The following is a 15,227-nucleotide window of genomic DNA, read 5'->3' on the forward strand; positions in this document are numbered from 1 at the left end:
CTTTCCTACATAAGTTAGCAGGTAGCAGGATCAGATGTGAGCAGCTGGAACTCAATCAGTGACCATGTTGATGTTGGTATAGCATGCACAGACTTAACTTGCTAATGCCATGCTCCTGGCCCCTGCTATTTTTTGAGCATGTAAATTTCTTCCTGTGTTCTTATGCTTTCTAAAATTATTAATAGTATGAAATAGAAAAGCAATTTTGTTACATTCCAAAAGGATACTTCTCTAAAAAGTATTGGGGAGTTATTTTGCAAGGAAAAAGTTGAAGTTTCATATTGGAAATATTTAAAAAGATACTAAAAAGAAGCTTTTATGTTAATTATATATGAGAGATTCCTTAGTGAAATTTGAATTCTGTGCTATCCTTAGGTTATATGCTTTCACAAGGGTTTTACTTATTAAAGGTTAATGATTTTTTTAAATTTCTATTTGAGTTAATAATTTGTAACATTCTACAAAATTTTTTCACAAAATGACCTGAATTGAATATACTATCCCTCACATTTATGGAAGCATACACCTAGGTCAGCTATTCTGGATTGATTTTGATAGGTAAAACATTTTTATTCAACCCCATTTGTGCATCTGTCTCTTACTGGGTTTTGTTCTGAGGAAACCTGACATCATGTTTGACCTCAGAAAGGTAGGTCAAGGCAAGATATCTTTACAGGATCAGATCACAGCTAATTTAGGCTGATGTTGTGCTACCAAACGGCCCTGGACGTTACTTACAGCAGTGAGCATGACTGTATTTCAGTGTAATCTGACTTCAGCAGACAATAGTTTGCTGATTTAGAGTCCAAGGCATAACCTGACAAATACAATAAAGTAATTGCTGCAATGCAGAGTAGCTGAGGAGCATGGGAGCAGAGAGTTGGGCATCTCTGGTAGGTGTCTGCACCAAGTCCTCACAGTAACAAGAATGGGAGCAAAAATACTCAAGCTTCTCTGGGAAGGTTATATTTGACCTTAAGCTTACAAATGCGGAACAATTCACAAGACAACCTATAAAATCCATTCCATGTTAACATAGAGGCTATTACCAACCTTGATGTCTCGGTACAAGTCAGTGTTTCCAAACTATGTAGCAAGGAAATATAACTCCTTACTGAATTAATAAACATTTCTGATTGCAAAGGTTACTAGCTTAGTTTAAGATTAGGAAATTATTTTTTCCCTCTCTAGCTAGCTTTTACTGTGGCTTTTGAGTTTGTTTTGGTCATAGCATTATAAAGGTCTAGTAAGCCAAATCATAAAGAGATTTCCAAATTTCTATATTTTTTTAATATTTTGTTTATCCATGAGACTTTTTTTCCCAGTATCATCCTCTCAAAGATGTTTTCTGAATAGCATGATTTTGCAAACAGCCACAAACTAAAGAGGGCAAGTTATGGAGCCCATTTATTTGTCCACCTGTCAGCCAATAATTCTGCACATAGTTTAACAGAGAGCGCCAAAGCGTGGCAGTTACTGGGGCAACAGGGACTCAGCCTGTATAATGCAAGTAGATGCAGAGTATGTTGAGGTTTCAGGCCTGGCAAGCCAAACACTGACTTGATGGATTAGGAAAATTGCGGAATTATAGAGTAAGGGTTCTAAACTTCAAATGGAGTCACTCCTTGAAGAGTTTTTGTTTGTTTGTTTTGGGGGTGGGGTGGTCCTGTGGACCATTGCTTACATTTATTTTGTAGGTTTGCATGAGAGATGCTAAATGTTCTGCAACATATTAGGACAGCCTTGGGCTGTGACAACTTTTGCCATCCATATTCCAGTGGAGTCTCAAAGAGAAGGATAGGCCTTAACCTCTGGGGGCTTGTGATCATCTTGCAAGATTGATATGATGGGTGGACACTAAAGCAGAACTTTATAGGCTGATTTCCCTTAGTGCAGGCATGAGCTATTGAAAAGGTCCTATGCTCCTTTTTCGCTTTTAACTATCAAGTACCATTTGTATAATCACATAAAAACCTCTGATGTTTTATTTTTGATCCAGGCATAGTCCATTGTATGATTTACAGAGCAAAGGTCAGGTGCAGTGTAATCATCTGAATACGTCATATTGGATGCTGTTAAACATTTCAGAGGCAATTTCTGAAAAATGGTGATTAGTGGCTCAGCTCTTGATGGCCATTTGGATAGGAGCACCAGAATAATCTGAGTTCTAATTTTGCAGTGGGTTTTCAAAAAGGCTCTACTCTAATGACCTTTTTTTTTCATTTTCCTTAAAGATTTATATATTTTATTAGAGAGTCAGATTTACAGAGAGATGGAGAGACAAAGAATGATCTTCTATCCCTTGGCTTGCTCCCCAAGTGGTCACAACAGCCAGAGCTGAGGTGCTCTGAAGCCAGGAGCCAGATGCAGAGTCCCAAGGCTTTGGGCCATGCTTGACTGCTTTCTCAGGCTGCAGGCAGGGAGCTGGATGGAAAGTGGAGCTGCCGGAATACAATCTGGCCTCCCTATGGGATCCTAGTGTTTACAAAGCTAGGACTTTAGCCACTAGGCCACCATGCCACACCTCTCTGATGGTCTTTTCAAAGGAAAGTCTCACTGAGTAATCTGGAGCAGACATTTTACCCTGTTTGAGACTTTGGCATCTTGTGGCACAGTGACTGGGTTTGAGACCCCAGTCTGGCTGCTACGAGCATTTGGGGACTGAAACCAGTGGTTGGAAGTGCTCTCCCTCTTGCTGGCCCTCTGACTTTCAAATAAAAATGAAAATAAAAGAATAATATATATTGGTCTGGAGCAATGGCCCAAATCTTTGCTTTTGGCTAAATCTTTGCCTTAATCTGCCAGAATCCCATGTTCCCAGTTCATTTCCCAGATACTTCCCTCCCTTCCCAGCTCCGTGCCTGTAGCCTGGGAAAGCAGTAGAAGCCAGCCCAAGGCCTTGGCGCCCTGACCCCACGTGGGAGATCCAGAAGAAGCACCCGACTCCTGGCTTTGGATTGACTCAGCTCTTGTCTCTTTGTATGCCTGCCTTGCCAATAAAAATAAATCTTAAAGTGATAAATTAAAAATCCTTTCGTTGTTTCTTGCTTGCTTTCTTGCTTTCTTTCCTTCTTTCCTTCTCTGCTGCCTTTTTCTTAATAGCCTCAAGGAAATTTTCTTGTGGACAAATAATAGGTATATGGCCTTAACACAGATCAGAGTAACTATAAATAAGATGCTTTTTTTTTTTTTTAATATAAGAGGTAGCTCTCTTCAGAAAGGAGGTAGAGCACTGGGTTCAGAGTGAGTGGACTGAATTTGAGAACCTGCTCCTCTCCTATGTGAACTGCATCACCCTGTGTAGTAACCACGTTACTTTATTACATGTGGCTTCATTGCATTTATTCATTTAATTTTCATATTTTAAGTACGTACTGATAAGTTATACATAAAGCGCAGTTTAACACAGGCTGCATTGTTCCTTTAATTGAGTGCCTACCCTGTGAGACACTGTAGCTAACTGCTTCGTGTTTATTAATAATGATACAGCCCCGAGAGCTAGGTCTTGTAGTTTCAATTTTCTAGCTTAGAGACTTCTTGGCTTTAAATAATTTACTCATAGTTAGACAACTAGACAATAGAATTCTGACGTTCAACTTCTTGTGTGTGTGATTCCTGATTCTGCTTCCTGCTGATTGGTTTACTGGGGGCCATCAGTTATAACATGAGTCAAGTCCCTTCCACCACCATTGGGAGACCAAGTTTGGGTCCACCATCCCTGGCTTTGTGAGCAGAAACAGAATGACTTTGTTTTTCCATTTTCTTGATAATAGCCAGAAACATTTGCTTGTGTTCATTGATGAATCCCCAACAATTTGAAGCACACAGTAAAGCACTCAACTGGGGCCAACGTTATGACACAGAGGTTCAAGTCCAGCCTTTCTGCTTCTGATCCAGGCCCCTGCTAATGGACCTGGGAAAGCAGCCAAAGATGACATAAGTACTTGGGCTCCTTTCACACCTGTAGGGGACCCAGATGGAGTTTCCACCTCTTGGTTTCATGCTGGCTAATGTGGCCTTTGGGAGGTGAATCAGTGGATGAATGATTTCTGTCTGATTGTCCCCTCTTTCTGCAAGTCTGACTTTCAAATAAAAATAATAAAAAAATAAAAAGAAGTAAATTTAGAAAAGAACTCAGTATTAGTGAATAAAGAAATAACAATTTCCAACAGTAATTTTTTTTCTTATAGGAGGACCCCAACTAACCTACTAAAGATTTAGATGTTTTTCCAGCAGAGCTCTGTTTACAATTGTAAATATATCTTAAAACAGCATAGTTATGTTAAATACATAATTTTCTTATCTGTTTCTTAGGGTATTATCTTATAGTCTACATTTTACATACTATTCATCGTTACATCTGTTTGTTTATATTGTATTTGGAATTAAAAATGAAATATGTAAACTTTTTATAAATCAGTAATAGACATGGTAACATAGTCATTTTTATTACAAACTATATATATTACAAAATATATATGTATTTTTTATTGAAAAGTCAGATTACAGAGAGGAGGAGAGACAGAGAGGAAGATCCTCCGTCCAATGATTCACTCCCCAGGTGACCACAACAGCCGATTCTGAAGCCAGGATCCAGGAACCTCCTCCGGGTCTCCACACGGGTGCAGGGTCCCAAAGCCTTGGGCCGTCCTTGACTGCTTTCCCAGGCCACAGGCAGGGAGCTGGATGGGAAGTGGAGCTGCCGGTATTAGAACCGGCGCCCATATGGGATCCCGGGGTGTTCAAGACAAGGACTTTAGCCACTTGTCCACCATGCCGGGCCCTACAACTATATTTTCTAAAAATTAAAAGAGATAAGTTTTGACACTTTTTACCCAAAACTCTCTAAATATGTAGCTTAATAAAAAGCTAGTTTGTGACTTTCACTTTCATCCAACCTATTGAATTTAGGGAGCTTTTGTTGAAGTTTATAAAGAAGATACACCCTCAAAGTGGTGAGTGGGAGGAAAAGGGAGAAGGGTATGATACTAGCATTTCAAGAAAAATTGTGGATCACATTAATTTTGATTTTATATTTCATCAAAAGTTAAAACAGTGCTTTCTTAAAGGCTTATTACAATATGGAATCTATAACCATATCAATATACTTCTCATAATCTATTGTCTTTGAATCTTTTGCTCCATCTAGTATTTTGACGCATTTTTAAAATCAGTGTGTGATTATGCAATGTGATGCTTTTGTCATTTGGAAACTGTTGATTGATTGAGTTATACAGAATTTCCTAAAAATTACTGTACCTCTTAATGTAACATTTCACTACTGATATCACCAGGAAAATATTTCAAAGTATTGAAAAGCTGACATGCTTACAGTGCTCACAGTGGCAAGTAAAAGTTTTCTGAAAGCTTTCGTTTTTATTTGAAAGTTTGAAAGAATTTTGCCATCAAAAATTGTTACTTCCCTTGAAGTGACAGGCTTGCTTAGTTGGCCTGGAAGAATTGTCTGCCAAATACTCAAGTGTCAATAACCGCAGTTTTGTCAGTGCTTCAGTGAAAAATGATGTTCCATGAGAAAAGTGACTAATTCAGCTTGCAGCTTCAACAGTCATTCAGTGATTTTCCTTAGGAAAACAGACATACTTCAAAATGCTGAAGTAAAGTGGCTGCTTATGCTTAGGATTGAAATTCAATAAAATTAATAGCACTATTTGAGCAAAACCATTTTTTTTTCCCATTATTTGAATAGCAAAATGATGGAAGAGGGAAGGAGAGAGAGTTAAGACAGAAAACGTTCTTCCACTCAGTGGGTCAGCCCCAAAATGCTTGTAACAGTGGAGCCAGTCTAAAGCTGCAAGACAGGAGCCAGGAGCCAGGCGCCAGGAGCCAGGAACTGTCCCCAAGGACCATAGCAGGAGATTCAACAGTTTATTGAGAGGAATAAAATTATTTAGATAAGAATATGGACCATCTGTTTGTGTAACTGTCCTAGACTCTTCAATAAAATAACTTCAATTAAATAAAACTCTTCAAATAAAATACAAGGTGGAAATATTTTCATGGAATTAGAACTAAAGGGACCCTGTCAAAAGAATTAGGATCATGCTTTGGAAAGAAAAAGACATTGTTGAACAACAGTAGTACTTGAATACAGAGTAAGCATGAGATGATTTTATGCGGGCAATTTTGTTATGTATGCTAATGCTGTAAGAGTTACTTATTTACTAAACTGTTTTCTAAGGACATGAGGGTATATATCATTGCACCAGTAACAAAATTTTATGATTTCTGCAGCTTCTTCTCGAATGTTTAATCTAGAAATGAAGGTTTGTATAAACACTTAGAAGAATAGATAGATTGAAAGTAGGTTTAGCAGGAGTTTCGTAGTGTTAACACTTATTATTCTAAGTGTTGGGTATGTAGGTAATCCGATTGTTTCATCAGCCTTTCTGTTTGACATTTTTCACAATGAAAAATTGGGAAATACATAAAGCCACCAAGTGAAATGTTACAAATATCAATGGTTCCTTTCTAGGTCATTAATGAAACAGTAAAACCATGTTGTGAGAGGAATTTTCTGCTGTCGCTGAAAAAGTATACATGTCAGTAACTGACCACTTTGGTCAATTCATCCTTTCTTTACTATTGTTGAATTATGTGATGTTAGCACCTGTGAAAATCCTATTTGTCTTATTTGTATAATAGATACTAATAATTGATCAGAGTGTTGATTCTGGAAGATCAAAACCACTCAAATCTCATTTTCTATTATTGCCATTACAGATTTCTAAGTGTTTGTATCATTCATTTAGAAAAACTAGTGGAAAAGAACCAGACTTTAAATCATCTCAGGTATATTATATTCAAGTACATTCTGTAACTTCAGGCATTCTGCAGTCCTTAGGGAGAGAAAATATTTTCGTGCATTGGTAAGAATTACTTGTAATTAGCACTCAAATGATTATAAATTATTTTTCCATTAATGAAAATATTTTTTCCCTAATTGTTCAAACATTTTCTCTGGTAGTTTGCCCTCACAATTATTCTGTGATAATTACATTTTGTAAATTTATTTAACATTAAATTTTCAGAATCTTAGTTACCTGAAGTTAGCATATCCGAATTATTGGAGCTTATATCTTTTAATGTGTTTGAGAAGATGCAACTAATATTTTTCTGTGCTCTGAACAACCTCTACGGTGGTGTTCTTGGTGTTCAAGTTACTAATAAAGCAGTAAATAGGAAAAAATTAATTACATAATTGAACTTATTTAGGGATAGGTTAACAGAGATCTTTGAATATGGCTAGAACAATCAGTTTAGAGTGACTTATAGAATTTAAGGTTCTTACATTGTAGTGATTTCCATGTTCTTAAGCTCAAAGGTACTTCAGTTGCTAACAGTTAACTTTTCAGAATATTTCTCTTAAAAATCATTTTTATTTCTATTAGTACTAATTGTTGCTAATATTTTGAGGCATTCAAGGTAGTAAAAGATAACATGTTTGAAGTGTTTAGGAAAGGCATTGTGGCACACCATGAGGTACCCACATCCCATAGCAGAACCTGAGTTAGAGTCCCAGCTGCACTTCAGCCTCAGCTTCCTAGTATTGGGAGTTAAAAGATGGTGACTAACATTCTGGGGTCCCTGTCACCCACATGAGAGAATTGGATAGAGTTCCTGGCTACTGACTTTACTTGACCACACCCCAGTTATTGAGGGCATTTATTGCGAGTAAGCTAGCAGATAGACTGTCTCTCTTTTCCCCTTGTTCCCAGTCCTCCAGTCCCACACCTTTCAAGAATTTTAAAGATGAATGACATGTACTTTAGCAGGTTATGTTGCCATCAGGAACACTGGCATCCTATATGACCGTTAGTTAGTATCCTGGCAGTTTCGCTCTGATTCAGCTCCCTGCTAATATACCGTAGAAGATGACCCAAGTACTTGGGCCTCAACACCTGTGTACATTCTAGGTTCCTGGCTTGGGCTTTGCCCAGCCATAGCTGTGGAACACATCAGCAGATGTGTGACTTCTCTCTTAAAGAGAGAGACCTTAAAGAATGGTGTGTTGGTAAGTACTTTAAAAATTGTAAAACTGAACATTTTTATTTCATTTTAGTATATTATAAACAATACCTGAATTTATTTCTCATGGTTATGATGAACATGAAATCTTATATTTTGATTTGACATATATACAACTTAGATTGAAATCAAAGATATAACATAGAAAATAATCATACGTATTGCTTGGAATGCCCTCTTTATACTGGAGCGCCTAGGGTGATCTGGTCTACTCCACTTATAATCTAGTTCCTGATAATATTCGCCCAGAAGGCAGCAGGTGTTGGCTTAATTACTTGAGTCCCTGTTAACCATATGGGAGACTTGAATGCAGTTCCCGGCTCCTGGTTTTGCTTGCCTGGCTCAGCCCAGGGTGGCTTTGGCTATCTGAGAATGGTCTGGTAGATGAAGGATGATATTCTGTGTGTGTGTGTGTTGTCATTCTGTCTTTTCAATAATGTAAATATATTTTTAAATGAAAAAGGGAAATATAATAGGCTTGTCCAAAGAAGGGAGCCAATTATAATAAAATAAGAAAAATCCAGTTGTATTTTATACTTTCCGCAAATACCCAATGGATCAGAAACACTCTAATTATTCTAACATCTCAGAGGAAAGTAAAATATAGCTTATTAAAAGAAAAAGAAAGGTCTGGAATTTCATGCCTGCATGACTTACAATACAGCTTCCCCTGTATTTTTTTTCTGTCTCTTTTTATGATATGCACCATGCAACCGCTAAAATAGACTATCTTCAGGAAGTGAAATCTCACAGGATTCAGACCATAGCCATCAGTTTGTGAAACAGATGGTTGGTCCTAGGTGAATTCTTAAACCTCTGCATAAAATCTTGGGATTTTATCAGTATGTTATGCCTTAAGTAACAGGAATCAAAATGACAAATGAATAGCAAAACATTCAGGCTTGTATCAAAACTGTGTGCTGTGGATTCTGTCACTGGACCATTTCTGTCAAGCCAGAATTATTCTCCAAATCAAATAGCAGAAATACATGCATATGATCTACAAATAGTCTTTTGTGACAGTCCAGACAATAGGAAATGGTGAAAGAAAGGCTAAGTCTTCTGAGGCATTTCTGGGACATAAGATGCGTGACCTTTGCCATAACCTTGGGTTCCTGGAAAGACCCGAAAGTGGTGGTTCTTATCACAGGACAGTATCTCATGCCAGGATGAGATCTTGCTTTTCTTCCACAGCTCAGGTTGTAAGCTGTTTGTCCCAGATTGTCTTGTATAATTGGAATTGGGAGGACCTGTTTGTCTGGTTCTGCTGCTCATTACTAGGCTGGATGGGACTCTTACTGATTGAATAAAAATGCATGGTGCTTAAACTGGGTATTTGTGTTCCACACCACTACAGCTGAATGATTCATATCATGTGTCAGTGCTCTTAGTAGATGAACATTGCTCAAGAACCCTGAATATGGCTGATAGTGTCTGCTCTCCTCCTCCACGTGTGGTGGAAAGGGGCAGTTCACCTATCAGTGCCTGCTGGTGAAATAGACTCCTGAGCTTCCTAAGAGTCTGTCTCTGACTCATTTTTTAGGATAGATTTGGTTAACTCACTGCATTTTTCTGTATTGAAGCTCTGAGATATGATTAAATTGAAATTTTGTTCCACATCTAAGTTAAATTCATATGATGTTGAGATTTGTTTTCTCTTTGAAAAGTCATCATTATTATTTCACTTATGAAACAAGTTTGTTAGTTTGTGTATTCAACCCCCAACAGTATTTTCATTAGTTGCTTTGTGGGGAGAAATAAGAGCTGATTGGAAAGAAAGGAGCTCTTTCAGCATCATAGGACCACCAGTCTGTGCGCTATCTAGTCTGATCTCGCTGCTTATGCTTTTGTAACTTCAGTCAGTCAGCACACACTATTTGGTATGTGATTTGTAAGTTGTGAAACTCCTAGAGATTAAACGAAATGGTTCTTTATCTTCATGGAGTTTTGATATTAGCAGGAAAGATACTGTGTATTATATATCTGATTGACAGCAGTTGAGGTAATTAATGTGTGAGAGCTGTGAGAGTTCGTAGAGGAATAATTTGACCAAGATGGAGAGAGTTTTGCAAAAGGACAGAACTTCTGGTTTTACTAATAGATGCTTGCAAGTCTGAATGGAATGTGTGGCTGGGACTTGGGCATGGAGAGTGATCTAGAAAGGGAGGCAGTAGAGGAAGGAATCTGGTGATAGTGGCCTAATCGACAAGAATAGTGCTCTTCCCCGGTGCAGTTGAGGCACCCATGACTGTAAGTTATGGTAATAACTACTAAGTGTGATTTTTAACTCATTTCTGTATATCCTGAAAGCTTGCTTCTATTCAGCATGTGTTTGCCCTGTGAGAAAATAAACAGTCCTTAATCAATTGCTTTGATAATTTTTTTATGGATTCTTCATAATGTGATATGTCTCCATTTTCATTCAGGTCTATTACAGTTTTATTCATGCAAGGAAGTTGCTGCTCATGCATTGAACATCATTCTTCGTTCTGTTTTCCAGCGTTCCCACCTTCCAGAGCCTTCCTGAAGAGATCCTCAGTAAGCTGGCTGACGTCTTGGAGGAGGTAACTACCCTTCACCTTTATCCTTTTCACAGCAGTGTTGGCTGCTTTTATACCTGCAAACAACAGAAGGACCTTTCATTTTTTAAAGCCTGAGATGAGAGCTATGCATTTCACATCAAATAAAAAGTGGTTTAGCACAACCAGCATTTGGTATACTGTTAGAAATGGACAAATCAACTTAACTCCAAGGGAGGAAGGTTTTTGTTGTTTTAGTTAGTAAAGGTAATGTAACTTGAACATCTGAGAGTGGGAGGTGACATGTTTGCCCCTTGTTTTGATTGGTATAAAATAGATTTACAGTTATTGCTGCTCTGATGCTCCACATTAGCACATTTACAACTGCAATTAGTTGTAATTAAAATACATTTTATTAGCGTGGAAATACTTTATATGCATAATTTTATGCCAGGAAGTGGAGAGTCATTGTTGATTTCTTTTCTTTGTACTCATGAAGTTTTTGAAGGTTACAAACAGTGCCCTTTAGGCTGTTTGTGTGTGTGTGTGCTGCCTTGTTCAGTAACCAAGAAGTCTCAGAATGGAATTCTTCCATTCAAACTGCTGGGCTTCATACCAAATTAATAGCTGATGAGTTTTAGTATCTAAAGTTGTTTATCTGAAGGTATTAGGTATTTGAGTTTTGTTTCAACTTGTAAAGATCAAAACTTGTTGGTCTGTTGCTGGGGAAGCATGGACACATCGATGATGAGTCAGAGACAACTTAGACAAGGTTAGGTTCATTCATTTTCTGTTTATTTACTATATTTCACTGAGTTCCCCCTCTAATCAGGAGCTCTGAATTGAACAATGGATAACATGGGTACAGTCCTATCCTCACTGAGCTTATAAAGGTGGATTTGTATTAACCAATTGATGTTAAAATGATTGATTAAAATTATATTATAAATCAATAAGTAAGATTTGAGGTACTAAGAAAAAAAAGAAAGAGGAACTAATTTAGCCCTAGGTGGGGTTTGGGAAAGAAGGGAGGGAGAAAAGATTCTGATGAAATATTCTAAGCTTAGCTCTGTAGAAGAAATAGGAGTTTGTTGTAGGAAGGAATCAAAAGAATAGCTACTCTGAGATTGGAGGCTGGAATGCAAAAATTGCTGGAGATGGGATCATCTGGGGGAAGGGCCAGCAGGTCCAGAGAGCAGGTCCAGTGAGATGCCTGAGTTCTTCTTCTTTACCAGAGAAGGACTTGAAAGGGGTGGGAGGTGGAGGAAGAAAGTGGACCTGATCAAATAGAGACTTTTTAAAAGTATTCCAGGAGGAGGCTTAATGGGATAAGTGAAAGTGAAATAAGATGCAAATAAACAGCCTTGGGGAAGAGGCTGCTTTAGGAATGCTCCCTGCTGAAGTCTTATTTTCAGATAAATTTACCTTATTCCCTTCTTAGAATCTGGACTTTATATATATATATCTATAGCTTAATCTTTCACATTAGTATTTTTTTTGAAAGCCTGCAGAGTTCCGGTACTCTGTCATACTCTTGGCATGCAGCCATGAAAACAAAAATCCACAGCTTAATGGAGTTCGGTATTTAGGTGGGAATCAAAGAGCGACTAGATAGAAAACAGAGTAAATAATTTTTAATGGCGTATGCTATATTCTATACATAAATACAGAAGATAGTAGGTGGAGTTGGGAGTATTGATTTCTGTAACTGGAGTGTTAATAAAGGAATGGGAGATTGTATGGCTAAGAAAAGATGATGGATGTGCCTAGGGAGACCTCGGAATAGTCAAGGGCTCATTGAAATAGGATGGGAGTTGAGGCTTCGTTGTAAGGTGTGCCCAGAGTGGTGCAGAGATCATCAGATTCATGTAAAGCCTTCTAGACCACTGCTGTCCTTGCTTTCACTGAGAGGTAGAAGTCAGGGATGATTACTAAATGGTACAATGAAGTGATTTAACTTTTTAATTTCTAACAAAATGACTGGAGCTTCCCTGATGAGAAAAGGCTGAGAAGGCTGTTACACTACTCTAGAGTGAAATGATGGTGGCCTTGTTCGAAATGGCAAAGGGAAAATGCAAAATAGTCAAAGTTTGAGGATAATGCTTTCCTGTTGGGTTGGAATACATAGATAGGATCATAAAAGGAGGAATCAGAGGTGGTTCCATAATTGCTGGCCAGGATAACTAGGGGAAAGATGTTACTATTACTATGTGAAATACAGAAGGCTTGGAAGAAAGTAAGTTGGGGAGAAGAATTAAGATGGTTAGGAAGACAGGATATGAGGAAATCAAAAGCTTGTCTTTTAATCCAGGGAAATGGTATCTATCTATGAGAGGAAAATGATGGCTGAGTGGGAATTAGTTCAGGGACCAGTGTGGGTGAATACCAGACAGAAGTTTGAAGCAGCCAGTGGTTATTAATGCAGAATCAGTGGCTTTACAAAACCTGGTACTACCAGAAAAGCTTGAAACTACAAGAGTATGAGATATTATTGAAGTACCATCTGCATTTATTACACATTTTCTACATAATGCAAATTGGATATATGTGGCAGAAGGGGGAAGGGAAAAATGGGATAAAAAGTGCATGGATGGATGGATGGATGAATAGGTGCATAGGTGAATAAAAAGTGCATGCAATAAACCTTGCTTAATCTTTCATTTTTTTAAAATAAATCTTTAAGATTTTTTATGTTTACTGGAAAGGTAGATATACAGAGAGCAGGAGAGACAGAGAGGAAGATCTGCCGTCTAATGATTCACTCCGCAAGCGGGCACAATGGGTAGATGAAGATTTTTTAAAATTGAAAGGTTTTTTTAAGTAGGTGCTCCAACAGAAGGTTTGAGTCAGGATCCCTGTATAAAGTTGAGCCCATTTAATTGTGCATGTGTGTGTTTGGCTTCTTTATTTGAATTTAGATTGTAGTTGGTAACGAATTTGGGAGCTACAGTTGTTCTTTTGCCAAGAGAAAATGCATGGTTGAGAGAGGCGATTGAAAGTTGGGGAAGCATAGGAAAGAGTAATGATTGACTCTAAACTTACATTGACTGAGAAGGACAGAATCAACAAAATGGGCAAAGGCCAGTGAGAGGTTGTGGGGTCTATGAACTGAACTCTCGTGAGGGAAAAGTTTTGGAGTTGATTTATATAAGAACGTGTGAACTGGAAGGATATTGAAAATGCTTTTGTCTCTGGGACTAACTATGTCAGTAACTTTGTGATCCTTACACAGATCTGGTTTGAGGTCAGTTGAAATTAGCATTCTTATGATTTATTGATATCCTTCATTTTCTAGGTAACCACAAAATTAAGCACTACACTGTTACATTTGAATCCTGTCTTCAAGGGTAAAAAGGTTTTGAGAAAAAATCCTGGCTGTGTCTCTCTCTGGATTCACTGACCTGCAAGCTCTGTAAATGTAAAACTGCTTTCTCTGGTGGCTTACAGGCTTTCTTAGTGTTGTTTTGTTGAACATAGTGAAGGGCTTGTGGGGTTTTCAAAACTAAATCGAATTAGGCACTCATTATTAGTCCCAGTCAATACAACCATCCCACCCCCCAAAGTAAGGGAGGAAAAAACCAAAACTCCATAAAATCTTCTAATGATTTTCATTGTCATCCACAGCGTTGAAACATATGTTATATTTGGGGTAACAATAGTCATTGCTTTATAAATAGTTTCAACCAAGGAAATGTTTCAGTAGTTTATGTCAGATTTTGTAATCAGAAGATGCCTTCATTTATGCTGTGATTGTGTGAGAAATAACACAATGTATACCAATCCTGAATGAAGATGGAAACAGATAATTAAGTGCTTACATGTTTGTTTTCTGCATAGAAAAATGAAACACACAAAATATAAGACAGACATATAAATAAACACCCAGTGCAAAGAGGATTTAGCTCAAGTTGCATAAACAAGCACAATGAAAAGCTCGATGAAATTGCGTCTCAGATAAAATGAAGCAAATTTGGAAGAACAAAAGTGTTATGAATGTCATATCTCATTAAGGGGAAAATGTGCTTGGATAATTAAGCTATCTCTTTTTTTTTCCCTACAAATATCACAAGATGAAACAATTCCAAATTGTTTTGAAACAAATGCAGTATCATTATAACAAAGATGTTTGCAGCTTTGTTTCTTTAGCAAATTCTTCTGAAGCACCTGTTTCTAGCCCTGAGGATTCAAGACCCCGTCTCCCACAGCATATGTTCCGATGGGGGATACAGATAATAAATGGAACATAGATAAAAAACACTCCATGGTTAATGTTATAAGAAAAGCTTTAGACAGATTACACTTAGCAGAGTTTATTTGAGCAAAGATATAAGCATAAAATTGGCAGCAGAATGGACTAAACGTGGTTCAGAAGGATCCACCCTCCCAAAATCCTCCACTGCAAGTGTAGGCTGTATTTATAGCCAAGGAAAAGGAAATGACATTCAGAAACAGCTCAGTTGGCTGAGGTCACTTGTCTGGCCATGTTTTGGCAGCATCAGGCTGTGATTGGCTTAGAGGTGTGGCTGTTATGATTGGCTGAGACTTAGGTATTTCTTGGAAGCTTAAAGTCTATTTACACATGAGGCTATGTATCGATTTATTATATATATAGCGACCTTTAAGCCAAACTTAAACTGTATATGGAAGCAGCTTAAGGCCATG

At 37.7% G+C, this 15,227-nt stretch overlaps 1 protein-coding gene across 3 annotated transcripts in view; it reads left to right on the plus strand.

Annotated features, from left to right (window-relative positions):
• The window catches only part of PRKG1 (protein kinase cGMP-dependent 1), a 1,092,100-nt gene that overhangs the window by 813,693 nt on the left and 263,180 nt on the right, over positions 1 to 15,227 (plus strand). For all 3 annotated transcript variants that reach the window (XM_040975781.1, XM_040975780.1, XM_040975782.1), the window contains one exon: positions 10,547 to 10,610. In XM_040975781.1, the coding sequence (XP_040831715.1) occupies positions 10,547 to 10,610 (64 nt within the window). The remainder of the gene's footprint in view (positions 1 to 10,546; positions 10,611 to 15,227) is intronic.

Source organism: Ochotona curzoniae, unplaced genomic scaffold, assembly GCF_017591425.1.
Source record: "Ochotona curzoniae isolate NIBS_2020 unplaced genomic scaffold, NIBS_Ocur_1.0 contig_2692, whole genome shotgun sequence".
Classification (NCBI taxonomy): domain Eukaryota; kingdom Metazoa; phylum Chordata; class Mammalia; order Lagomorpha; family Ochotonidae; genus Ochotona; species Ochotona curzoniae.